At 37.0% G+C, this 26,349-nt stretch overlaps 1 protein-coding gene across 2 annotated transcripts; it reads left to right on the top strand.

Annotated features, from left to right (window-relative positions):
- The first annotated feature begins 932 nt into the window (after window positions 1-932).
- Window positions 933-25,381, top strand: tbc1d23 (TBC1 domain family, member 23). 2 transcript variants are annotated; one of them, XM_028443971.1, is made up of 19 exons: window positions 933-1,009; window positions 4,619-4,730; window positions 6,295-6,400; window positions 7,576-7,780; window positions 7,848-7,971; window positions 9,689-9,813; window positions 9,899-9,945; window positions 10,019-10,122; window positions 10,668-10,790; window positions 10,899-10,991; window positions 11,094-11,264; window positions 14,004-14,046; window positions 14,476-14,582; window positions 14,657-14,793; window positions 16,872-16,916; window positions 17,627-17,715; window positions 18,936-19,071; window positions 19,216-19,410; window positions 23,619-25,381. In XM_028443971.1, exons 1-19 carry the CDS (start codon window positions 972-974, stop codon window positions 23,701-23,703), a joined length of 2,085 nt encoding a protein of 694 aa, XP_028299772.1. In that variant the 5' UTR covers window positions 933-971; the 3' UTR covers window positions 23,704-25,381. The 2 variants fall into 2 exon arrangements, with proteins under 2 accessions (XP_028299772.1, XP_028299773.1); XM_028443972.1 differs by lacking the exon at window positions 16,872-16,916.
- Window positions 25,382-26,349: the final 968 nt, after the last annotated feature.

Here is a 26,349-nt window from a genome sequence, read left to right as displayed (position 1 = left end):
ACGATGAAATCAACTTCATTTTTCTTATATTTAAAGTACATAATACATTTACAATTAAATTAATTAGTATTAATCCTGCACTTTTAGTAATTTTCCATTTGAGCCTAAAAACCAATTGAAATAATACAGTAATAAAATAAATGTTTAAGGGAATCTTTGTTGTTATTGCAAAAGCTGTATTTATTGTCTTTGGAGGTTTACAAGTTGATTAGATAAATATTGTGTAGGATTTTAATGTCATACAGTTTTTTTTATTTTTTTGTTTTAAGTTGAGAACAACACATCACAACACAAACACACATATATAATACATATAAACATATACTATACAAAAAAAAACCAACATAATTTCAAGGTTGAAGTTCAGAAGGTTATATACAGTTCTTCACAAACAGAAATAATCCTTGCAATTTCTTGCTGTTGATGCATTTTATAGTGTCTAGGTAACGGTGCAGTTCATTCTTAAAACAAATAAAGGTTCGGGGTTTTTTTCAGTCCATTTCATACAATGAATATGGAATTTGCCCAAAATATGGATTAACTGAATAATATATATATATATATATATATATATATATATATATATACATATATATATATATATATAATATTATATATTTTATACATATTATACATATATACATACATATATTAATATGTATGTATATATATAATTATGGGTTTATTAATTGTCATTGATATATATTCTTGAATATCCTTCCAAAAAGGGTTAGAAAATGAGCAGTCAAAGAATAGGTATGTAATCGATTCTATTTCATTGTCACAGAATGTATAATTGGGTTCTTCTTCGATGCCACACGGTTGGAGTGTTTTTGTTTTGTTTTGTTGGGTCACTTTGTTCGATCTACTGTACACTGATCACTGATCAATCTCAGCTCCTCATACGTCACAGTCAGACCGCTTTGCGACACTTGGTCCTGGTTGACGGCACTGAACGCGTCTACACAACAATGGCGGACGCCGCGGAGGAAGCTCTTCAGGGCAGCTGGTGAGGGGATTTTTTTTTGTTCATATACCGTGTGTACGGAGATTTTTCTGAATGACAGACAGTTTCACTGCTTGAATCTGAAGGATATGGTTGTGAAGTATCTAGTGAAGGTTTTTTGTGCTCTGCTGACGGTGGATGTTAGCGTCGGGTTACTGCTAGTCCGCTAACTAGCCTAGTTAGTGTTGATGAAATGACAGCTCGAGATTGAAATAGATACAGCGGCTTGTTGACGTATTAAATATGGTGTCGGTTAAGGAGCTGATGTCTGTCTAAAACAGCTGAGGTTTGTTTGAGGAGTGTCGTTTTTTTTTTTTTTTTTTTTTTTTTTTTTTTTTTAATTTTAAATACTATAATGTAGCCGCTGCTGTGACTAAAAGTGCTCCTCGGACAAACATTGTCAGCACACACAAGAGCTTTGATAAGATCATGTACTTTCTTCATTCCGAAGGTAATTACAGTTGAGCCGCTTACACGTAAATGTATTGATTAAATCAGACGAAAAAATGATTGATCATCAGTCCCTGTATCGATCACTGTTTGCTAGAGCAGATTTTTTCAAATGTGGGTACGCGTACCCCTAGGATTACGCAATGGCACTACAGGGGGTACTTTAAAATTACAAATGAAAGAATTCCAATAATGGGGTTTTATAATCTTTGTTTTTGGTTTAAAATTATAGGAAGTTTTTATTAATACGGAAATGTATCAATAATCTCATGGGACTATGACTCAAGGATTCTTCCTTCTGCTGCTGTGGGTTTGAATCTTGCTTTTGTCATATATATATTTTTTTTCATTTTAACATATTTAACACGGCAAGTTCCACCTTTAAAAATACATATATGAAAAAAAGGAAAAAAAAATGTTTATTTCCTGGGTTAGGGCTAAAATAAAAGGGTTAGCGGGGTAGCTAAAAACAAATATGAGCTAAAATACAACTGACGGAACTTTAAGTCACGTGGTGCACCTATCACGTCACCTGAATTGGCCAATGAGGGGCGCGGCGTAAGAATAGACTGATACCTTTCCGTATCAGTAGCCACGGCCAAAATTATAAGCATACTAAAAATTACCAGCAACACTCAAAACAACAAAAAAGACACACTAAATGAGAGAAAGACACACAAGATCACTACAAAATACACAAAAATAGCAGAGAAACATACAAAATGTTATGAGAAACAACCACACGACACCAAAAACACACACACTGATAGAAAATCATTTAAAATAATACCAAAAACACACACAATAAGAGAAAAGTATACTGAATAATAAAAAGAACAGACAACCAAAAAATACACAGTGACACCAAAAGCTAGCTCTGCTCGATAATAGAAAAAATGATAATCACGATTATTTTAGTCTTAATTGAAATCATGATTATTCAAACAATTATTTGTCAACCAAAAAGGTTTTTTTTGTACAAAAAACATAAAATATAATTTTTAAACATAATGAAATCCTTCAAACACTAAAATCAAGTACAGTATGTTCACTTCTGCACAAAACAAAACACTTTTTGTACGTGATGTGTCTTTGCTCTAGGTCTTCATCATCAAACCCAAAGTGTTCCCAAAAAGAGAGTTTGACTTGCCACTTGTTTACCAAGTGTTTTTGCTGCGTTTCTCCTGCCGCGTTTCAAGACCACAAGCAACAACTTTCCTTGTGTTGGCTTTGAGAGTAGCGAGTTAGTATTAATAACATGTGTGACAAGCTTTATTATTTGTAGATGTCCAAAATAGTGGGTCTGTTTTATTTAGCAAATAAAATACTTAAAAAAAATATATATATATATATATTTTTGAAGCGGCCAGAACTAGGTGAGTATTGGCAAGGATGTTGCAATACGATACTTGGGTCACGATACAATATTATCGAGATATGTTCTACCCAGTTAATATCAAAATTAAACGTAGAGATGAAAAATCAAGATATTGATCATTCAGAGAACAAACTGAGTCAAAACTATTTGCTTCAAAACACCTAGTTATTATTTAATATTTGTGTTTTTGCACATTTTCACTGAAAAAAAGAAAATACAGTGTTACACACTGCCATCATAAAATAAAGTGCAACAAGTTTCTTTTCACTGAAACTACTGTGTAGAAATCTCTAAATAACCATGACAACATAATGACGGCATTGTAACAACTGTAAGTGAGAACATTAAGGATAAATCACCCTGAGTTATTGACAATGCACTAAAATAAGAATAAATAATTTATCCTATTGTATCAGTTTAAACACTGATCTGAACAGATTATATGAAAATAAAATGCCTGTGTATACATAAATATTGCAGACATTACACACTGCCATCATAAATTCAGTGCATCAAATAACCATTGCAACACAATGAAAGCATTGTAACCACCACTGAAATATTGCACAAATACACAAGGATATTGAATGAATATCAAAAGAAAAAAGAAAATTTAAAACCGGCACCCAAAAAATTGCAATATATCGTGAAATGGATTTTTTTTTCGCACCCCGAGCCAGGACGAGAGTGGGAAGGACATGTCCGCAAAAAAAAAACTTCCTTTTCCTCACGGTGATGGCGTTTAAACCCGATTCTCCAGTCCCAGTTTTTGAGACTGTCAATCAATGTGTACGCGGAACTGTGCACGGAAACAAGGCCACGCCCAACAGCAAACAGGTAAATATGATTTTGGCAAATACAGCCTCAGGGATCAATTTATTATCCCCCGCCACAAAGTGTGAAGGGGGATATTCGGTGTGTGGCTTCAGGGTATCAATACCTTGATGGAATTCCATAATGAGAACCACGGAATTATTTTTTTCCCGAGTCAGTGCCTTTTTTTCATTTTCTTTACTCTGTTTGATATCTTCAAAGGGGACAGCTTTTCTTAGAAGTCGTTTAAGATAGTTAGTAATTTTATGTTCTGATGTGATAATATTTTCTTACGTATACAGTACATCTAAGTTCTTAGATTTAGAACATTTAGGAAAAGGTTGTGAGTTATAATCACAACCAAACTGGCGTTGGATGTTGATAACTTTGTCTTCTTGTTAGAATGAGTTTAGACGTTAAACATAGACGTCTGTCTGTCCTAGGAGTTAATTTGTGGAATAATGTTGATAAAGAAATAAAAATGAGTGGCACACTATTTAATTTCAAAAACAAAATGTCACAATATATCTTAGAGAGTTATGTGAGGCAGTAGAAATGTGTTTGTGTTCTTTGTTAAATGTTGTATATTAACGAAAATATATGTATATGTATATATATATATATATATATATATATATTTATTTTTTGCATTATTTGAAAAAAGGCTACTCACATGTACTTGTTGAATGCTTGCATTTTTTTTGTGTGTATTATTGAGAAAGGTAACTTGAATGTTTTTTATGTTGGGCATATAATAATTTTTGTTTCTGCCTGTTTCAGTCTTGTTATATATTTTGAAATTGTGATTTATGTTTGAATATTTTTTTGTTAGATTGAAACAAACAAATAACTGCAAACTGAAGAATATAGCTATTATAATAATGCCTGTTTTAATGCCAAGTCAGAAACTGTCTGTCCAATCTGAAAAAACCTTTTAATCTAAGTGAGGTGTTAATGTGGGTTATTCTCAGGAACCAGGATCTGGCTGATGCTCTGGACTCTAGTGGCTCAGACATGGAGATGGACAGAGGCATCATCCAGGTTCAGGACCAATCGGTTCAGCAAAGGGCCAAGGCATGGAAGGTGAGGGGCGTGTCTGCCATCATTTGGTGTCTCGATAAACGATAAACAAAGCCACTTTTGTCAACAAACTCAAAGGTTGATTGTCTTTAAAGGTTAAGCCAGAAACTGTGCTAATATCAGACTGAGTCAACCAACCAGACAGACCAGCATGTTCATCCATCAGCTCACACTGAAACTCCTCACACCCAACCATCCAGTTCAGTTTGAATCCTCATACCTGCAGCCAGTTATAGGTGTGCTTTAGGAACATTTTTGAAATGTTTTAAATTGCATTCTCCAACTCCAACATGTACTTTTTCTCTGATGTGCAAATCTAACAGTAATGTGAAAGTAAGTAAAAAGTAAAGCAACAGGTCTGTTTCTATGGATTTAAAAATCTGTTTTCTGATATTAGGAACATTTGCAGGTTATTTAAAGTCTGAAATTTAACTGTAGGTTGATCTGCTTAATCTGAGTTGACCACATGTTTAAAACCAATGTTGGGTAACTTACTCTTCAAAAAAATTAACTAGTAACATTACTTAGTTACTGTCTCAAGAAAATAACTAAGTTACATTACTCTTGGATTACTTCTTTGTGTCACAAAAAAAAATAAAAATGTGTATTTTTTTATGTTTTATTAAATTCATTTAAATAAGAAAGTGTGTATTTGTACAAGTATGTACTTGTTAGACTTAGGGTTAGGCTTAGGGTTAGACTTAGGTAAATTGTTAGGTTTAGGGTTAGGCTTAGGGTAAGGTCAGGGGTGGAAAGAGTACAGAAAAAATCTAATTAAGTAGAAGAACTGTTGCTTTGATGAAATCTTACTTAAAGGTGCAGTCTGCAACTCTTATAAAAGTGACTTTTTGTCATATTTGCTAAAGCTGTCTCTATGTAAGGACAGCTTTACATCAAACTAGTAGTTTGTGTGAAAAAAACAGCTTATTGAGTACAAACAAAAAGGTTGTAATAAAAAAGGACAAAAAAAAGGAAAAACAGTCAGTGAAAATCAAGTCTGTAAAATAAATAAATGTTTCAAAATTATGAAGGTTTTTTTTTTGTGACTCGAGGAATCGTTTTATTCAACGCAGCACCCGTTCCAACAGCAGCAACTAACCAGACACAAAACACCACAAACTAATGATTTTCAGAGTTAACGTAGCTAATTCTAACATCGCATTAGACACATTAACAGGTTTCTGTTAGTTATGAGTACCGTACTGTTGTAATTATGCTCTAAAACTGCCCGTTTGAACGTCTTCGTCTCCTTTGCTCTGTCATTTTTCTACCTCACACTCACGCATTCAGCAGATGTCTACGTTCTCCTCGACGGTGCCTCGAGTAACGAACCGAGTATTTAGTTAGAAACTGTAATTTAATTACAAGTATTTCCATAATAAGACGTTACACTACTACGTTACTCGAGATTCTAATCTCGTTATAGTAACGCGTTACACCCAACACTGTTTAAAACAATTACCATATTGTCCTATAAGTCATCATGAGTAAATCTACTGGTCACACCATGGTTGTCCTGGTATTACTGAGGTCCTCAGCTCACCAAGTCCTTGTTTTGTTTTGACAGATCGCTCTAAATGTATCTGGGAAAGGGGACAGTTTGTCACCTTGGGATGGCGTCCTCGATTTACCAGAACAGACGCTCATTCATAACCGCAGTCAGCAGCTTATTGGTGAGTACATTCTTGTTTTTTTTTTTTAATATAATTCACAGAGGTTTCATTAAGACCCGACGCCAGTGCCAGCATCGTTTACATTCCACCTGACGACAGCTGCTTTTCAGTATTGACCAAAGTTTGAGAGAACATTTATTTAATTTGACAGAGTTGCGTTCCAACTAGGGATGGTTGCTAACCAACTATTTATCTTGCCGACTACACTGGTTCTTTATTGACTGAAGTCCACCACAAGGTGTTTTTTTAAACCAGGCCAATTTAAGCGCAAAATAGGGCAAAGCATTGCTGGTAATATTCAGTGCATTTAATAACATCCTAAAACATCCTTTGCATACCAAGTTATTAGTTAATGCTACACAAGAAATGTGCACAGTGTGAGACAGACGAGCAGCTGAACATCAAAATAATCTCCACAGTGAAGAATCAAAGGAAGCAAATCACACAGAAAACAAAACATTGACTACGGGAATCAATGTTTGGCATTTCCAAAATAAACAGTAATCTATAGAAGATATACAAAAAGCAACAAAATAAACATTGTTGAAATCAGAATTTCTGTTTAGCTCTCAACATTTTCAGATCTGGCAACGAGATTATCAGACAGGGAGATGGAGAAAGACAGAAGTGTGGGACATCCACATACTAAATAAATAGCCTAATGTCTACATGCTGTTATGTAAACAATCATTTCAAACTTTATGACCTATCAATCATGGCACCCTATTGTATACACATAAAGGCTTTTTATATATGGTCAAGACACAAAATCACAACATTATACGCTCTCTATTGCGATAATGTCTTCAGCTTTCCCAGCTGAACGTGCCAGACTCCACCTGCAGGTGGATCGCTTCAACTTCCTGTCTGACAGGAGGCACTGCAGCACGTGAAGCTGGGAAAAACCAGTTCTTCAACCATTTCAACTTCTGGTTTCTCCATCACTAGATCAAAAGAAAAGGATCATAACATTCCCCTCACACAACTATTACACAAAAAGTTATCAAACAAGGCATGCTGAATAAATGTAATGAACAAACCCAAAAAAAAATAAAATGTTAAAACATTTAAGAAAAAATGATCGCTTCTTCATACTGATTTGATTGCGAAGTCGTGTACTTGTGTTGCTTAGGAATTGCTGATGTTAACAAACACGCTTTTGCTCTTGTTTGCAGACCAGCTTGGTGTCTCGGTGGAGGACAGAAATGAAATGTTGTCTGATGTGGAGTCAGTCATCACCTTCTACTGTAAGTCTAGAAACATCACCTTCACCCCAGAGCTCAGCTGGCCACACCTGCTCAAACCCCTGCTGGGGCTACAGCTGCCTCGCAGTGACCTCTACAACTGCTTCTATGCTATCATGAACAAATACATCCCCAGGTACTTCACTGTACTTCTCTTTTACACACTCCAAGACACACAAGTGTATTTTTTATTTTTTTTTCAGAGAGTGCGTGCCACACGGCCGTCCCTTTCACCTCTACAGACTACTGCTGCAATATCATGAGCCTGAGCTCTGCTCCTTCTTGGACACCAAAAAGATAACACCTGACTCCTATGCCATCAACTGGGTCAGTGCCTTCCCATCAAAATGGACCTTTTCTAATTTACTCAGATCTTTTATCATTGAGGTGCATTTATTGCCTGATTTATGTGAATAGTTGGTCTATTAATCAAGAGTAATACATACTGTATGTGTGTATGCCAGGGTTGGGGTCAATTACATTTTTCAATTACAATTACATCTTCAATTATCCATGTTCAATTAAAACTCAAGTACAATTACGTTGACCAACTTTTTTTCAGATAAAAATTACAATTAATATTGACCCCCTGAAAGTCAATTACTAAAGTTCAATTACATTTAATAGGGGTGTGACGAGATCTCGTACTACGAGATCTCGCGAGATTAAACTCAACGAGATTTCTCGTCGCGTCAAAAATCTGTCTCGTGTGATTTATTTATTTATTTTTTCAAATTTTTTCTTTTTTGTGAGCTATCCAAACTTATATTTGTGACCTGTGGGGGCAGTAATGCGCCTTTGCTATGTCTAGCATGCTAGAACCTAAAGCAGGAGAAGGAAAAGAAGAAGAAGAAGAAGAGGAGGAGGAGGAGGAGGAGTACATTTTAGTTCTAGTTTCAATTTAGGGAAGAACTTTATTAACAGTAAAAGAACATGGCCATGTAGTTTCAGCATATTAATGACAGTTGTTCAGGCTCTGTTTGCACTATTTGCACTCTGTATTGACAGAATAGAACTTTGATTTGGTTTTCACATAGTATTGTTTGCACTTGAAAAAAGAAAGAAATATATTATTTTATTTTAACTTTTATAAATTCTAGTTTCAATTTGTGGAAGAATAAGTTTATTGAAAGCTCATGCTTACATCATGCATGTAAAGAGTTATAATAAAACATTTCAAAATGCATGTGCAACTCTGTTAAATAAAAATCTGTTGGTCCAGTCATATATTTTGTCATTGTAGTTTTCTTAAAATCTCGTCTCGTCTCTTTCTCGTGAACTCAATATTGTGTTGTCTCGTGAGCGGAGTGTATCGTCACACCCCTAACAATTAATCACAATTACTGAGCCTTTAATAAATACGCCCATAAAACGTATCCCTCCTCTTGTGTTAGCTTTCTGTTAGCATCTCTTATGAGAACAGGTCAGTTTGAAACCATGTTGTAAAATACACTAAACAGTTTTACAATCTATCATCCAATTCATTTCACATCTCTTGGTTACCTTGTTAGGCTTCTTAATCAATGAAAATATAGGTTTTAGTATTTTTGGTGTGGACGTCTGAGCCTTTTTTCTGTCAGTATTCCCCTAGATTTATATAGTTTTAAAACTGTAAAATGATTGTTAACTCCGTATGTGTAAACCATAGAACTGTAACGTAGTTTCACAGGTTTGCATTGACAGTTTTTATAGAATTTCCATGCCAATTACAATTACAATGTCAATTATCTGAACTCAATTACGATTACAACAGCAACAGATTGTTTAAAATTACATTTATAATTACGTCATAACTGTAATTACGTAATTGACCCCACTCCTGGTGCACACACACACACACACACACACACACACACACACACACACAAATACTTTATATGCCACAGGAAATGTCTGTGATTAAATCTGGGGCCTTCACAAGTTTTTTTTTTTTTTTGCTTCTTCACAGTTTTCTATTAAAAGTGAATCAACTTAGGTTTTGATTTTATATTGAAACCTAAAATAATGTCCAATCCTTCTCTCAATAATCTCTTGTCCTTTACAGCTGGGCAGTCTGTTTTCCAGCCACTGTCTTCCTGAGGTGACCCAGGCGTTGTGGGACTGCTACCTCCCACAGGCTGATCCATTCCTTATGTTTTTCCTCATGCTTATTATGCTAGTTAATTCCAAGTATGTCAATCATTAGTAAACACGACCACTAAGCTGTTTCTGTGTTGCTTCTGAAGTTACATTTCTAATTCCTGATTTTCCCCAGAGAGACCATTCTTGCCCAAGAAGGAAACAGCAAAGAGGACATCATCAGTGAGTTTGTCTTTTTGATTTATTTCCTTCCACATCTTTCACAAACTAATTTCTGATTATTTCTTGATTTTAGAAAATCTAGAAGCATCACCTTCCCTTCTTGACTCTGAGGACATTGAAGACCTCTTCTCATTGGCTCAGTATTACCAGAGTAAAACTCCTCTTTCTCTCAGAAAGGTAAAGAGCTGCAGATTCAAATTTTTTATTTTTAAGTGCTTTGGGCCCCATAAAATCTTTTATTGTTTTCCAAATTCCATATTTAAAAAAAGAAAAAAAAATTCTGTTTTCTTAGAAATATTTATCAGTTTTTTCAGAAAATATTACTTTTTAACTCCTGTGAGGAAAAGAAAAAAGAAAACCATAAATAAAAATGTGTGTAAAAAAAAAAAAAAAAAACAATGTGAAATTTAAAATAATGTGTAAGCTACAATTCAAAGGTAGATATAAGTTATTATTATTATTTATGTCATAGTATAAAGATGCATGAGAGCAGCATTAATGTCGCCCAATTTTCTCATAACGAATGTCCTTTGAGGATGGCGTTTCAGGCACATTCTGTCAATTTCTGCATTCCGTTTTCATTGGTCGGTTCCGTTTGCGATTCCGTTAACGTGAATTTTTAGGGCCCTACCTAATTAGTTTAGAACTACTGCTCAAAAGACCTCTGCATTCATTGACCTTTTGTATTTTTTGGTTGTTATATTGTTTCTGTGTCATTGTAGATGAATCAGAACCTTTTTGGGAGCAGCCTTTTAGCTCTGAAGGAGGAGGACATCGACCTGAGTCAGGCCCTCTGCCTCCCAGTGTCCGTCCCTGAAATCCTACAGGCCAATCAGCTGCAGCAGGCAAGTCACACTCAACTTTAGGCTTTATTTGAAAGAAGCAAATGCCTGGCTCAAGGCAAATCATGTGATGACATCAAGGATCTGATGTAAGTAGATTTCCCTCTGTAGGATGGGGTTCGTTTCTTTGTGGTGGATTGTCGGCCGGCCGAGCAGTACAATGCTGGACACCTGTCCACAGCTTTTCACCTCGACTCTGACTTGGTGAGAAAAAGAACATTTTCTGTATAAAGTGTATTTGTACATTTCTTAGTTTTAGTTTGTTACATTTCTTAGCCATAAGTTTATTAAATTGTTTTCCCACAGATGCTACAGAACCCATCTGAGTTTTCGCTCTCAGTAAAATCCCTTCTGGAGGCTCAGAAGCAGTCTCTGGAGTCAGGCTCTATAGCCAGTGGAGAGCATCTTTGCTTCATGGGCAGCGGCAGAGAGGAGGAGGACATGTACATGAACATGGTGTTGGCACATTTTCTGCAGGTGTGACACACTGACACGGACGACTGATAATGAAAACTGTTTCTCTTTCAAAGATGTAAACAAGTCAAGATCAGAAGGTACTGCTTAAAAAATACATTTGTTTCCTTGGCCCTGGGGCTGGACTTATCAAGCCCTCTGCTCTGCTCTCTTCTGGGCACGAACGCTCCGCCGAGGGTGGTTCACAATATAACCGTATAAAAAAAGTTTTCCAAATTTTGCCAGATCGCATTTTTCCTTATTCCTATAGATATTTTTAACATCTGTATCAAAAATTGAGCCAAAAGAAAAACTCTGTAAAGGATTGTACACTTTTTGACAATTTTTATTGTGCAACCAAAGAATGCGTAACTTTCACAGATATCAGAAACTTTAACGATATAAAGGTAAGTATAGTCATTAATTGTTTGTTCGAGGGATGTCGTGATACAACCTTTTTTTTATTTCCGATATGATACCGATATTGCAGCCTTGCGTATCGGCTCCCTGCGGCCGCTTGCCAGGGGATTTGCGCGGGCAGATCCCGTCCGGGTACCGATGTTGATCCAATACGCTGTTAGCATACATACATACTTTTTTTTTTTTTTTTTTTTTTTTAAATAAAAATAACAGTTACTTATTTTGTAGTGTGAAATGTTAGAAAAGACTTGATCAAGTGATGTTACTCAACAGAGACAATAGTCAGCAAACGTAGGTATGAGGAAAAACTGACCTATTTAACGCTTGGTACATACATTTTAACCTTAAACATAATATCTACAGTATCTACACAGTGAATAAAATAAATAAAAAGGTTGATATCGGATTGGGACACCCCTAGTTTGTTGCTATTTATACTAAGCGAGTATAGGAACATTAGAACGGTTCAAACACACAATGTGCAGCATTAAATGTGCAGCAATTGACTCTATTTTTGGTTACAGATGCTCACAATGTCAACAAGGGAAGATCAATCTGGCAAACTGTTGTGAAAATTAATTTTGTGAACCACCTAGCCCCCCCAGTCCTCCCCAGAGAAAAGCATGGTAGGGAACAACAGTGCATTTGTTTCTCTATGTAACACCACAAACTCACTGTCGTAAAGCCTCACTGCAGCAGCTGCAAAGCACTGTACACACACACACACACAACCCACACACTAGGGCTGCAACTAACCACTATTTTATAGTCGACTAGGCATTGGTTATTGAAAACGATTAATCGACGGATTGGATAATAACTCGTACAAACTTTGCTCTGTGTTTCTGCAATTTAAATTTGCTCTTTTTTTATTGTGTCATGGGTGACATGTTCACAGACTAGGGCTGGGCGATATACAGTAGACCAAAATTTATCCAGAAGATTCTGGTATTTATAACCGTAACAATAAAAATACGATAAATGAAAACAATAGATAAATAAAAACAATTCCCAACTTAAAGTGTAAACAGGTTTTATTACTAACATAAATGAAATTGAATTGATCAGCACTAGAATCTGCTTCAGTTACTAGCATTTAGACATTAAAAAAGGCTACATTAGTGCTGACTCACAGAGTTCATCGGCTGTATTTTACGTAATATTGTGCTGTGGGTCACTCTATTGTATTTTATGCAGTATTTATTCTCATTTATAATCAAATTATTTCCAAAAAAAAGCACATGAAAAGCAAAAATAACTCCAATAGTGTTTTTACTTTTAATATAAACCACTGCTGCTGAATTTTGTTTCTTTTATATCTGATAATGAGTTACATAAGTTATGGTTGCTAAATATCTTTCTGATTCCTATAATTAAACCAGATCAGGCTGATGTTTTAATCAAATCTACTGAGAGCAGTAGAGGTGTAATAATCACCAATAGTTACATTACTGTTAATGGGACCAGCTTTGTCTTGTGAACAGTGAACAAGTTTTAGGGTCATTCTTGGCTAAATTGCGGCCAAGGCCCTGGGCCCCGCTACTTCTGACATGGGAATTTATCGTTTCTATCGTGGGATGACATTATTCCCAGTGGGAATGTTTTTGATGATATTATCTCCGTTATAATCAGTTTCATACTGTTGCATGCAGCTCTGAGCAAAGATATAACAGTAAGAAGGTGAGAAGAGCCACTCCTCGTGAAAAATAATGTTCAGCTCTTCGTCCAAAGCTTGAAAAAGACAGTGACGACGTAACCGAAAATTGACGACAATTACATTTGTCGGTGACTAATTCTGTTATTGAGTCTTGTCGACTAATCGTTGCATCCTTAACACACACACACACACACACACACCTCTTTCCTTTGCACTCTTTCTGCTCACAAAAGGAACTGTGACTTCACTAATGAGACAAATGTTGGTATTGTGATGGTGATTAATAAAAGTTACAGTAAGTCAATTTTATTTATAGAGCACATTTCAAAACAACAGACGTTGACCAAAGTGCTGTACAGAAGTTATACAAGTTTACACAAGTACAATAAAATCAGATAATAGAAATACAAAACCAATAATGTCAGTTCTCAGTGTGGTTTGAAGGCCACGGTATATAAATGGGTTTTTAAACTAGTTCTAAAAGAATCAACTGTAGGGAGAGGTCCTGATAAGGAGGCAGAGGCTGTTCTAAAGTCTTGGAACAACTACAGAGAATGCCTGATCTCCCCTTGTTTTCAGTTTCTAGGACAAAGAACACTGGTATGAACTCCAGTATTTTGTCTGTTTTTCAGAATAATATTTAATGGTAGTTGTTTTCTTTTCTAATGAAAGGCTTTGTGTTGCAGAAAAGCAAAGAATATGTCAGCATCGCCAAAGGAGGCTTCATGGGTAAGAAGTAATAATGATGCATAAGAAAATAGCAAATCAAGAAAGACTTGTGTATATGTGCTTATTTCAGTTTGTTGAGCATGCATGCAACTTTTATGGTTAATATTTAACTTATCTTAGATGGAAATCAAATGCAACATTTATAAGGAAGCAGCAGACCAGTATCTATTAAGACATGAAGTGAGGGGTAATAACTGCTTTCTAATGACATAATTACAACAAAGGCCAAAATTCATCAAAGCCAAAATAATTCCAAAAATAATATATTTACATTGAACTCCATTGTTTAGTGATAGCTCTTTTGCTGGTAACATGGAGCTCGATTGTTCAGATTATCACATCTTTACTAAGCAGTGTTTCTGGTGAAAAGATTTAAAGTTGATTTAATTGCAATGTTACAAGCTGTAAAAAAAGGTTTCTGTGTTTCAGCCCTTCAGCGGCATCTGGTCGACATGAACATTGAGGGCCTGGATTCATCATACATTCACTGGATCGTTAGCACATCTGGATCTCACAGCAGCCTGAGTTCTGCTGATGTAAGTGCGAGAACTGAACCTATGGCTTGTGTTTGACGTCTTCAATTGACTCCCCTGTTTGTCTCACAATGCAGGGTGAGTCTTTGAACAGCGACGGCAAAGGCGTCAAATCCTTGGTTAACAAGATGACATTTGCTCTCAAGTCCAAGTCAGTCAACGTGAAGGAGAAAATGATCAGCTTCATTGAGAACACGTCCACCCCTGTAGACAGGTCAGGACTTGGTTCCTCTTCTCAGACCTCACACAGTTTTACTTACAATCTCAAGGTTTTCTCAAGTAATTTTTTGGGGATTCCTAAACCAAATTTAAAACAACTTAAAACAATTAAAGGGCTTAGTAAAAAATGGAAACAATTTACTTACAGAGCTTGAGGAAATGGCGTACATAGCTAAAAAAGTAACCCCAAATTTCCACCGCATGCGTAATTGCTCCGTACCTGCTGCAGAACCGCAATGTAGCTGGTTTTTATTAAAGTCAATGTGTCAATTTCCACCACATGCGAATCTGCTCCAGCACAGCTGTGTAACTGCTCCGTCATGCCGCAGCCCTCTGCAGTAGATACCCAGTCCTTCTATTTTTGATAGAGCTGTGATGCATCAATTCAACAAATATAAGCTAGTGCGGGACAGGAAGTATTGCAAAGACACTTAACTATCCAGTTTATTTTCAAAATAAAATGCTCCGTTTTTAGGCGGATCGTATTTCCATCCATTTTCCGACCTCCTTGCTCCTTTTCAGGGTGGCCGTGGTCTACTGGTGCCAATCTCCAGCTTTCTTCAGGCACAAGGCGGGGCTACACGCTGGGCAGGGAGTGGCAGTGGATCGTATTTCACATTAGGGCTGCACAGTTAATCAAATTTTTATCATGCAATACACATACAAAATAAAATTGAGAGAAGAAAGGAGAAAAGAAGCAAAAAAAGAGAATTATAAATGAAATGAACATACTAATACATAATAATAATAATATTTAAAAAAATATATTTTGAAAAATTAACCTGATCGTCGGATATATTTACATTTAAAGTATGGGCTCTGCATTCTGTAATAGTGTATTTATTCAGTTAGCCTTTGATACATTTGAAATTTTTGGGTTTTTTTTAAAAGTGTTTTTAGTATAATTGTTATTTAAAGCTTAATTTTGCACTGTACAATTTTGGTTTGTTTAAAAATGGTGTAATAATAACAGATTTTTTCCCCGAACATATTAAATAATTGTGAGTATAATTGGTATTACAATATTCATAAAAATAATCATGATTATCATTTTGACCATAATCGTGCATCCCTATTTCACGTATAAATATTATTGCACTTATCCATAGTCGAATCGAATTGTGGCCAAGGCAAGAACGTACATGTGAAATGTACATTATATCCAGGAGAGACGATTTTGTCGACATCTGTTGTAAGCAACTCAAATTTAATGGAGCACCTCACAACACACGCATCTAAAAAATCTGAATTCTTTGACATAGAGCAACTTTTTTTTTTTTTTTTTTAACAGTAACGCAAATAGTTACTTTCCTTGGTAATGAGTTACTTTTATTATAGAGTAATTCAGTTACTAACGCAGTTACTTTTTTGAACAAGTAGTGAGTAACTATAACTAATTACTTTTTTAAAGTAACATTCCCAACACTGATGATTTCTTTCTGCTCCTCTCAAAGGACACTATGAACTGTGTGGTTCTCATTGTATTGACTACAACTCGCTATATTGCACGATTACACGTGAATTAGAGTGATCTCCTGAGTCCTTGCTGCAACAGATTCGTAGCACAGATGGAGGCGGTGGGGAATGACGGACTGTAGGTTACGCTGCGGAGACGTTATGGAGCAGTAACGCATCCAGTGGAAATCTGATGTAAAGAAGTAAACTTAACTTGAACAGCATTGTTCACAACCAGGCTTGTTCTTAACCATTTAACAGCTTCAAGGGTTTGATGTAGTTATTGAAGGCCCCCAAATGCCCTTAAATGTTTCCTGCTTATACATTTTTAGTTTAATGGCACCTGTCCAATCCATTGAGTGGAAGTGGGCTGGAAAAGAAAACAAGAATTTGGGAATGTGCTATTGCTAATTCTTAATATATGAATATTTTGCTGGATATGTCGTGTTTAAATACAAATATTAGGACCCAAAGACCTTCTTCTTACAGCTCATGTGGATTCCTCTTCCTCATTTAAGTAGTGTGCAGTTGTGATTGAAACAGACTCATCTTTGGTCTTCCTTCTGAATGTTTGTAACTGAGCTTAAATTGGTTACCTTGTGCCTTATTCCAAACTAGAATATCTTTCAATCTGCCCTGGCCAGAGAAGGTGATCCCAGATCGGTAAGAGCTTCCTTACCCAGAGCCGTTTTTCACCAGCATGCCTCACTGGCTACCGAACCACACTGGTCGTCTCTGAGGTCATAGAGACTGTAGTCACATTAACGCATGCTTTCTACCAGCATCTCAAGCCTTTCACTTCCTCATATAACAGAACTCCAGGTTCCTGCAGGCTTCTGATAGACTGTGCAGTAAATGCTGATTCTGTTGACTTTTGTTCATGCTCTCACTAACAACGGTAGGCTGCTGCTGCTGCTACTCTTGGGAACGTCATTGCTAAATGCACAAGTCACTAAAGCTGATGTTTTTTCTGGTCAGCATAGCTTGGAGAAACTTCAGCCTCATGTTTTCTTTTAAGATTCACTCTCACAGTCAGGTCTTTCCATCTCATTAGTGTTTCTTTCAAGTGATAAGGCAGGGCTATGGAAACAGGATACCAAAAGAGAGCTCCTGTTGATTTGCCTCTGATAGCCCTGAATATCATGCAGCCTAATCTGTATCTCCAGATATCACCGTCTTGTCATATAATGTCTTCTGTTCTGTTTAATAGCCTGTAGCAGTAGTAAGCTCATGATTCCCACTGCAACCAGGAAGCCTTTATGTCATCACTTTTCCTGTGCAAACATTTCACTGATGTGTTTTTGCTGACTGATGACAAAGTTTCAGAGCTGTTAAGCTAAACTCTATTGAGCCTGAGTGATTTCTGTGAGCAGGCACGTGAGCAGCAGTGACCGTGTGGGCAAACCTTATCGTGGTGTGAAGCCCGTGTTCAGCATTGGTGATGAGGAGGAATGCGATACAGGTAAATGTAGTGACTCAAAACTATTTAATTGTAAAATTAATTTGATACAATATACAATGACTGTATATACAACCATTACAATGATTTATTTTTAATGGTAAATGGACTTGATTTATATAGCGCTTTATCACCACACTGAAGCAGTCCCAAAGCGCTTACATATCAGCTCATTCACCCAATCACTCTCACATTCACACACCAGTGGGACAGGACTGCCATGCAAGGCGCTAGTTGACCACTGGGAGCAACTTAAGGTTCAGTGTCTTGCCCAAGACACTTTCGACACATAGTCAGGTACTGGGATCAAACCCCCAACCTCTCGATCAGAAGACGACCCACTCCCACCTGAGCCACGGTCGCCAATAGCATTTATTAGCATTTGTAGTTTTACTGCAGAATGTTCTTTCAATGAACCAAATCTCATTAACCTGTTTGTAACAGTGTTAATTTGACAGCAAATCTTAATATATTTTATTGTTAGTCTTCAGTCAACATTTTGTCTTGTTTTGTCAACTAAAATACAGATGTTAGTCAGCTAAATCTGTTTCAGATAGTCGACTAAAATATAAAGCATAAGATAGTATGCATTTAAAAAAAAAAAAAATCTATTATTTATCAACCTGATGTGTGTTAGTATTAATGTTTGATTTACAAAGTGTAACACCACATGGTCACTTTAGTTCTGATTGGATTTCGCCCAATGTGACAAAGTAAAATTTTAGTTTTATTAGTTGATGAAAATATCAATATATCTTGAAGTAGTTTTCCTTCACATGTATTTTATTAATTAGTCATAGTCTCGTTGTCACTGAAAAAAAAATACCAAAAACTATGATGAAAAGTTTTTGTTGACAAAATCAACACTGGTTTGTAGGATCAAATTCTTCTGAATGGTTTCTTTCTCTGTAGGTGTAAGAGGTGGGTCAGGTCCTCAGGCATTTGAATTTAAACTAATTCGCTTATATTTCCAGTTTTGGTTTTGTAAATATGAGCTGCCGTTAATCAGGTATTGGAATGACCACTTATCGGTCAATTGCAGCAATAAGAAATTTGTGCATGATCTCCTTTAAAGATGACATCGACGCCTGTTAATTGAAAAACAAGAAACACAAAAATATTTTGACACAAGCTGTGGACTAACTGTGAAAATGTGATGTCCTTGTCATTCTAAAAGCCTTTTGCCACAACTGTTTCATTTTGATTTTTTTTGCTCTCTTTAGATGAGATCGACAGCTCATCCATGTCAGACGACGACCGGAAGGAAATTGTAAACATTCAGACCTGGATCAACAAACCAGATGTAAAACATCACATTCCATGTAATGAGGTGAAAGAAACGGGTCACATGTTTCCAAGGTGAGTGAAGTTATAACAGGTATTTGTTATTGTTTTGTAACATAAATTCTCCCTGACTGTCATGAATCTGATAATAATTATGAATAAATAATAGAATACTATAGATCACCAATGGTTGTGTTTGATGTTGTTTTGTGTTTCAAGTCACTTGTTGGTCACAACAACTCACATGTACTGCCTGAGGGAGATTGCCTCCAGGAAGGGCTTTGCCTACATTCAGTCCAGACAAGCACTGAACTCTGTGGTGAAGATCACATCCAAAAAGAAACACCCCGAGCTCATCACTTTCAAATTCGGGAACAACAACTCGGCCGGAGTGGAAATATCTGCTGTCGAAAGGTGACTGTTTACCTACTAAATATTTACTGAAGACATTAAAGGTGCAGTCCGTAACGTTCAGATCCCTCCCTCTCCCTCCCTCCCTCCCCCCTGCTGCTCTCTTGCCCTGCCCCCAAAGTCCCTCCCTCAGAGGAGCTAACAAGCTAATGTTAGCCCGATAGCAACATCACACTATAATGTAACATGCGGTGTTGAAAGCGCATTACTGCAGCGCTTCTCTCTCTCTCAATGTGCATGCACCATTCTATCAGCAGCAACACTGTCACTCACAGCAGCCTACTCGACATGAGAGCAGCGCGCACGCACAAACAACACATGCACTACAGAGTTCTAGTGTAACAATTACAAATCAAACATAATGTAAATCAAGCAGCAGTAATTACCTTTTAAGCTGACTCCAGACTATACACTGTAAAAAAGACGGCGCTCCAGGCACTACCTTGCTATGAGCATTGCTGTGTTTTGGCCACGGTGGAAAGGGGCGGGGGCTATGAGCACCAGCTATCAGATAGTCCATCAAACACAATCCTGGCTCTGATCGGTTCTTTTCGCTCGTCCACGATGCATTCTGGCAATCTGCCAAAGGCAGCATCAGCCGCGGGGGGGAGCCTGTCTTTTTTTACACAAACTACTAGTTTCATGTAAGGCTGTCCTAACATAGTGACAGCTTTAGCAAATATGACAAAAAGTTACGGACTGCATCTTTAAAATGATCAGGCTTTATTACTTTCACTGAATCCTGCTGTTCTGAGAAAAGATAAATACTTCCCATAGGTCAGGACAAAACTAAGATAAATTGTGTATGTAAACAAAGAAACATCATGCAGCAAAAACTAAGCTTTATCTAAGTATAGCATGATGATCTGGTTTAATTCATGGTGAGAGAGCACTGTACTCTGCTCTGTAATCATGTTTAATGTTAGTGATCACATGTGCATGATGTGATGATAGTATGAGGATTTGCTTGTAGAATGAAGTTACTGGAGCTATCACCGCTACATATGCTTTTGTTGCTAGATGTAGTTTACTGTTTCTTCCTAGAACAAAGGTGCCAAACTCACTTTAGTTCAGGGTCTTTGGGCCAAATACAGACCAGTTTGACCTTAAGTGGTCCACAGCTTTTAGGTGCAAATTCAACATTTATGTACCCTGGTTTGCACTTTCAATCCACGTATAAATGATGAAGTATGAGTATATCAGTTCCTGCTCAATCTTCACCTAAATTTCCCTGATTTTTAAGAATTTGGAGAGATTTTGTTGAACACTTTGAGGAAAATTTGCCACATTTTGGAAACATTTTGTTATTTTAACAATATGAGATTAAAAATGACTGCCGTCATGTGATTTACACACTAGAAAAATGTTATATTAGGAGGAACTGAGATATCTACAACTGAAATAGTTGTTCAGTTACAAAATAGTTCATTTCATTTCAATAATTTTTACTTTCTTGAGCGAGCCAAATTAGATGCTCTAAAGGGCAAATGTGTCTTAGATAATTTGGTAATTATAAAATCTGTTCGTGAGACCTCAAATTAAATATATACAGTGGAGTAAATAAGTATTTGATACACTGTCGATTTTGCAAGTTTTCCTACTTCCAAAGACTGGAGAGGTCTGTAATTTTAATCGTAGGTACGCTTCAACTGTGAGAGAGAGAATCTAAAAAAAGGAAAATCACAAAAACACATTGTAAGATTTTTAAATAATTGATTTGCATTTTACTGCATAAAATAAGTGTTTGATCACCTACCAACCAGCAAGAATTCAGGCTCTCACAGACCTGTTAGTTTTTCTTTAAGAAGCTTTCCTATTCGTCATTCATTACTTGTGTTAACTGCACCAGTTTGAACTTTTTAGCTGTATAAAAAATACCTGTTATGTTCACACACTCAATGAATCAGACTCCAACCACTCCAACATGGGCAAGACCAGAGAGCTATCTAAGGACACCGGAGACTAGATTGTAGACCTGCACAAGGCTGGGATGGGCTACCGGACAATCTGCAAGCAGCGTGGTGAGAAGGCAACTACTGACTCAAGATGACTGTCAGTCTCCCTCATTCTGGAGCTCCATGCAAGATGCTGCCTCGTTGGGTACAAATGATCATTAGAAAGGTGAGGAATCAGGCCAGAACTATACGGGAGGACCTGGTCAATGACCTGAATAGAGCTGGGACCACATTAACAAAGGTTACTACTAGTAACACAATACATTGTCGTGGAATCAGCACATGTCCAGGCCCGTGTAAAGTTTGCCAGTGATCATCTGGATGATCCAGAGGAGACATGGGAGAAAGTCAACGTGGACAGATGCGACCAAAATAGAGCTTTTTGGTTTGAACTCCACTTGCCGTGTTTGGAGGAAAAAGAACCAGCCTTTACACGATCAGGAATTTTGGCCCGATCGCCGATTAGTGAGTTTAAAGAAAACGATTACCGATCCGATCATATGAATTCAGGTTGGGTTTTTTAGGTACCGACCTAATTTTTTTTGTACTACCTGATACAGATTCACGGAAAGTCAATCGGTACCATGTTTCGGGACCTAAACACACCCTTGTGACTTGATGGAGTGGAAGAGTTGAAGAATTTTCGTGTGTGTGTGTGTGTGTGTGTGTGTGTGTGTGTGTGTGTGTGTGTGTGTGTGTGTGTGTGTGTCCATCTTTGAGTGATTGGTGTAATTCAACAGCTGCAACGTTTATTTTGCCAGAGTCAATGACTGCCGTGACGCAAGGGAGTTCTGTGTTCACAATTGCCCTGAAACGGACAGAAGTCTCCGGTATGAAAGCGAAAGTAAACGGGAACGCATCGCTCCGCTCTGGACTCTCCGTTTTAACATGCTCAAGCTGAATAAACAAAACAAGCGCACGCACTAACATTAACAGCAGACGCTGTCCCCGCTTTCAGAGCCTGTAGACTGGGGAAGAAGTCCGGCGCGCAGCAGCTCTACTCCAACCGAGATAATTTTTTGCCGTTCGCACAAAGGTTTTCATCTTGTGCACAGATGTAAGTGAAAAAAAACCTGTCACGTAAAGCAAACAACTCTTCGGTGTAAATGACGAATAAAACGATGCAATGAGATCATCTACAGAAAGTTTCATCGTGACAATGACGTCATTGATCAGATCGGCGAATTAAGACATTACAGCTGATCACATTATTACATAAAATGCAAAATATTGGCCGATCCGATATAGCTGATCAGATCGGTGTAAACCATAAAAAGAACAATGAGTACAACCCCAAGAACACCATCCCAACCATGAAGCATGGGGGTGGAAACATCATACTTTAGGGTTGCTTTTCTACAAAGGGGACAGGACGACTGCACTGTATTGAGGCCACGTATCAAATAATATTCAGGGGTAACAGATCACCTTTATTGTTGTCACATATGTACAGCTACATACATTAAATTCTTTCTCTGCATTTAAACCATCCTTGAGGAGCAGTGGGCTGCCACGGTGTAGGGCCCTTGGAGCCGTTAAGGTTAATGGACTTGCTCAAGATCCCACAGTGATGACCTAGGTGAGATTCAAACCAGTGACCCTCTGATTGAAGCTTGCTTCCTTAACCACTAAGCCACAACTGTATTGCGAGATTTTGGCCAACAACCTCCTTCCTAAGTAAGAGCATTCAAGATGAAACAAGGCTGGATCTTCCAGCATGACAATGACCCAGAACATACCACCAGGGCAACTAAGGAGTGGCTCAATAAAAAGCATTTCAAGGTCCTGTAGTGGCCTAGCCTGTCTCCAGACCTCAACCCAATAGAAAATCTTTGGAGGGAGCTAAAACTCTGTGTTGCCCAGATCTGTCTGGAGTGGTGGGCCCAAATCCCTGCTGGAGTGTGTGCAAAGAACTGCAGGACACTTCTGACATCTGTATTTGTTAACAAAGGTTTCTGTACTAAATATTAAGTTCCTTTTTATTGTATCAAATACTTATTTTAATGCAATAAAATTTTAATTAATTATTTGAAATCATAAAATGTGTTTTTGTGGATTTCTTTTTTGTATTCTGTCTCTCACAAGTTGAAGTGTCCCTATGATAAAAAGTACAGACCTCTCCAGTCTTTGGAAGTTGGAAAACTTGCAAAAACAGCAGTTATTTAACACACTGCAGATTATTTAGTTTGCCCAAAGTTGCATACGTTAGCGAGGTTTGATATTAACCTCTGACATGTTCTCTCCATTATTTGATAGATACTTGATACCCAATGCAGGCGATGCCACCAAAGTCATCAAGCAGCAGATCATGAAAGTGTTGGACGCTCTGGAGAGCTCATAAACAGAGTATAACAGGGTCACTGCGGGAAGCTGATGAGTTCCATACAACAGACTGTAACCAGTGTAACCATCAGCCATGAGGTCCTCTCTTCCCACTCTCCCATCAGGATCCTGGCAGCTGGACAGACTCTGGTGCAGCTTTGGCTGTGACATGCTATGTGTCTGTCATTTTGGACCAATGCACTTTTCTAACACACTGATTGGTTGATGTGTATTCTCTTCTTTACAATGAGTAACCAACACACGGGGAGACTGAACAGCGTAGCTCCCATTTGGTATTAAAGTATCCCAGTGGATAGATGATGGATTAATCAGCTTATTTACATGACTGACTTTTTCTGAAGGACCTTTTCTGGTTATTGACTTATGGTCATTACTTCTGAGCCATGAGTTTTCTATTACTAATTGCTTTTCTCCCCAACAGTTCTCCATCAGTCCACAGTCATGAGTCAGTCAGCAGGATCAGGCTTTATGCACTCTGGAAATGAAAGAAAACAAGCTCTTCTCGCTCAGGAGGCTGGTCTCTTACAGTAAAATGTTTTTTAACGGTTTTCTTTTCCAACAGGCGGCCTTGAATAAAATGTCTGAGGATGTTTTGAAAATATGTTTTTTTTTTTTTTTTTTTTTTTTTTATACTTATTTTGTATAATGCTCTATATGAGCATAGACTGGCAGTAAGTTGGTTGGAAGCATATCTCAATGGTTAGAGTATGAAGAGAAAAAAAAACTGGTTTTCAAATGCTCCTTTGCTGTTGATTTTGGAAGTCAGGCTTTCACAGTGTTTCTGGAAGGTATTTTTCCAACAATGCCTTTACTTTAAACTCAGCAGTCTGATGTAGCTCTAAGAAGTCACCCTTTGCAGCCCTGCTAAGGCAGGTTCAGTAACAGGACATTTTTTCCACGAGTTTTTTTCTTTGCGTCGGGATCAGAGCGTAATTACGCTCACCCAACAACTAAATGGGAGAGATCCAGGAGGAGGGATACAGCTCTGAGATACTGTTAGCCCTCAGAAAGCTGCTGAGAGAATTTGTTTGATTAAGGTTGGCACTTTTTCAGCATAGCTGTGATAAGAAAAAAATATCACAGATTTAAAGGAAAGTTGTCATGTATTCATGCTTGAGTGTGTCTTTGTCTATTATCATCCAAACCTGAATATCTTCAGTTTGCCTTCAGCATCATGCCTGTGATGTGTGATAGGTGCACCAGCATGGGTGGCTTGCTGCTGTCGCTCATTTAATCTTCCTCTCCAACTATCATTTAATTTGCTTGTGCTTATTTATTATTGGTATGTTCTAGTTTACTTGTGTTTGCTTTAAATTGCTCCTTGAGAAGGCATTGATCACTCTTATCAACCAGACTTGCATAAAGAATAGAAGCAAGAAAAGTCAAAACTTGAATTAAAAAAATGTTTATCTGGTTTTTCTTCACTCCTGTCTTCTTTAAACATTCCTGTGTTACCCTTGGATTGTGTGCAAGTTTGAAATTTTGTGGTTTATTTTTTTGTTTTGTTTTGCGATTACTGGAGCATCTTTAAACATTTGCATTACTGGTGTAAATGATGTTAAACACTAGTATATTAAAAAAAATGTAACATGGCTTGCGTGTGATTTGCACATTACTGTACTGATGTTATTTTCTAAGCATTTCAGTTTTTAATAAACTGGGATAATTCAGCTGTACTTGTTTTGAACTTTATTATTTCACAAAAAAAACTGAAGTTTAAGCTACATTTTCCCAAAAAAAGTACGCTATTAATTTTAAACGAAGGAACCAACACTAAAGCTTAAAAGTTGGCTACACAGCAAGTGCTGCTAAATGCTGCAAGATCTCTGCACTTTTTGTTCCCAAATGATTTGACTTATTGTGTTTTTACTATTGTACAGTACAGTTTAGTTTTTACTTTGATTTTATACAAATTTGGGGATCCATTTTATTTGTTTTAATGAACTTGAAGAGATTGCTACATTTTGTGTTTTTATATAATAAAATTAATTCAACCTTTAATACAAAGATTTGTCAGTTTATTCTATAACAGTTTAAGGTATGTTTGTTAATTATAGATCAGTTTACAAAAACAAACAGTTTAATGTATTCAGTCTATTCCCAGGTGTGTTATCGGTTTCCCTGATTATTAATAAGTGATATAAGTGATTGGTCGATCCTTGATTTGTAAGCTGTGCTCAATCTTTTTGTATCTAATGTGAATATGTTTCTTAACAGTGTACAGTCAACACATTTGCCAAAATGTAAAGCATGTTCACATGATGTTGAAATAACAGCCACATCTTGTGATAATTGAGCACATTTCCTAATAAGTAGCCTGAACGCAATGTGGAATATATTTTCAAGCATTATTTCTAATTGGGTCGCACTGCGGTGTAGTGGTTATCACGTTCACCTCACAGCAAGAAGGTCGTGGTTTTAATGTTAATAAAGAAAAAAAAAAGCTGAAGAAAGTTGAAAAGGTTGAAATTGATTGAATGTATTAGCTGAAAGGGAACAGAGAGGAGAGCTGAACATGTAAAGGTTGAGCAATGCAAGCACTGAGAGAACATGCAAACTCCACACAGGAAGGGATTGTAAAAAATCCAATGATGGGTGAAAGTTTAAAAAGATGTGTTACTGTGAGGAGCTAGGTGGATATACA

This window comes from Gouania willdenowi, chromosome 4, assembly GCF_900634775.1.
Source record: "Gouania willdenowi chromosome 4, fGouWil2.1, whole genome shotgun sequence".
Lineage (NCBI taxonomy): Eukaryota > Metazoa > Chordata > Actinopteri > Blenniiformes > Gobiesocidae > Gouania > Gouania willdenowi.
Note: the sequence above shows the minus strand (reverse complement) of the source record. Positions and strands in the feature narration are given on the sequence as shown.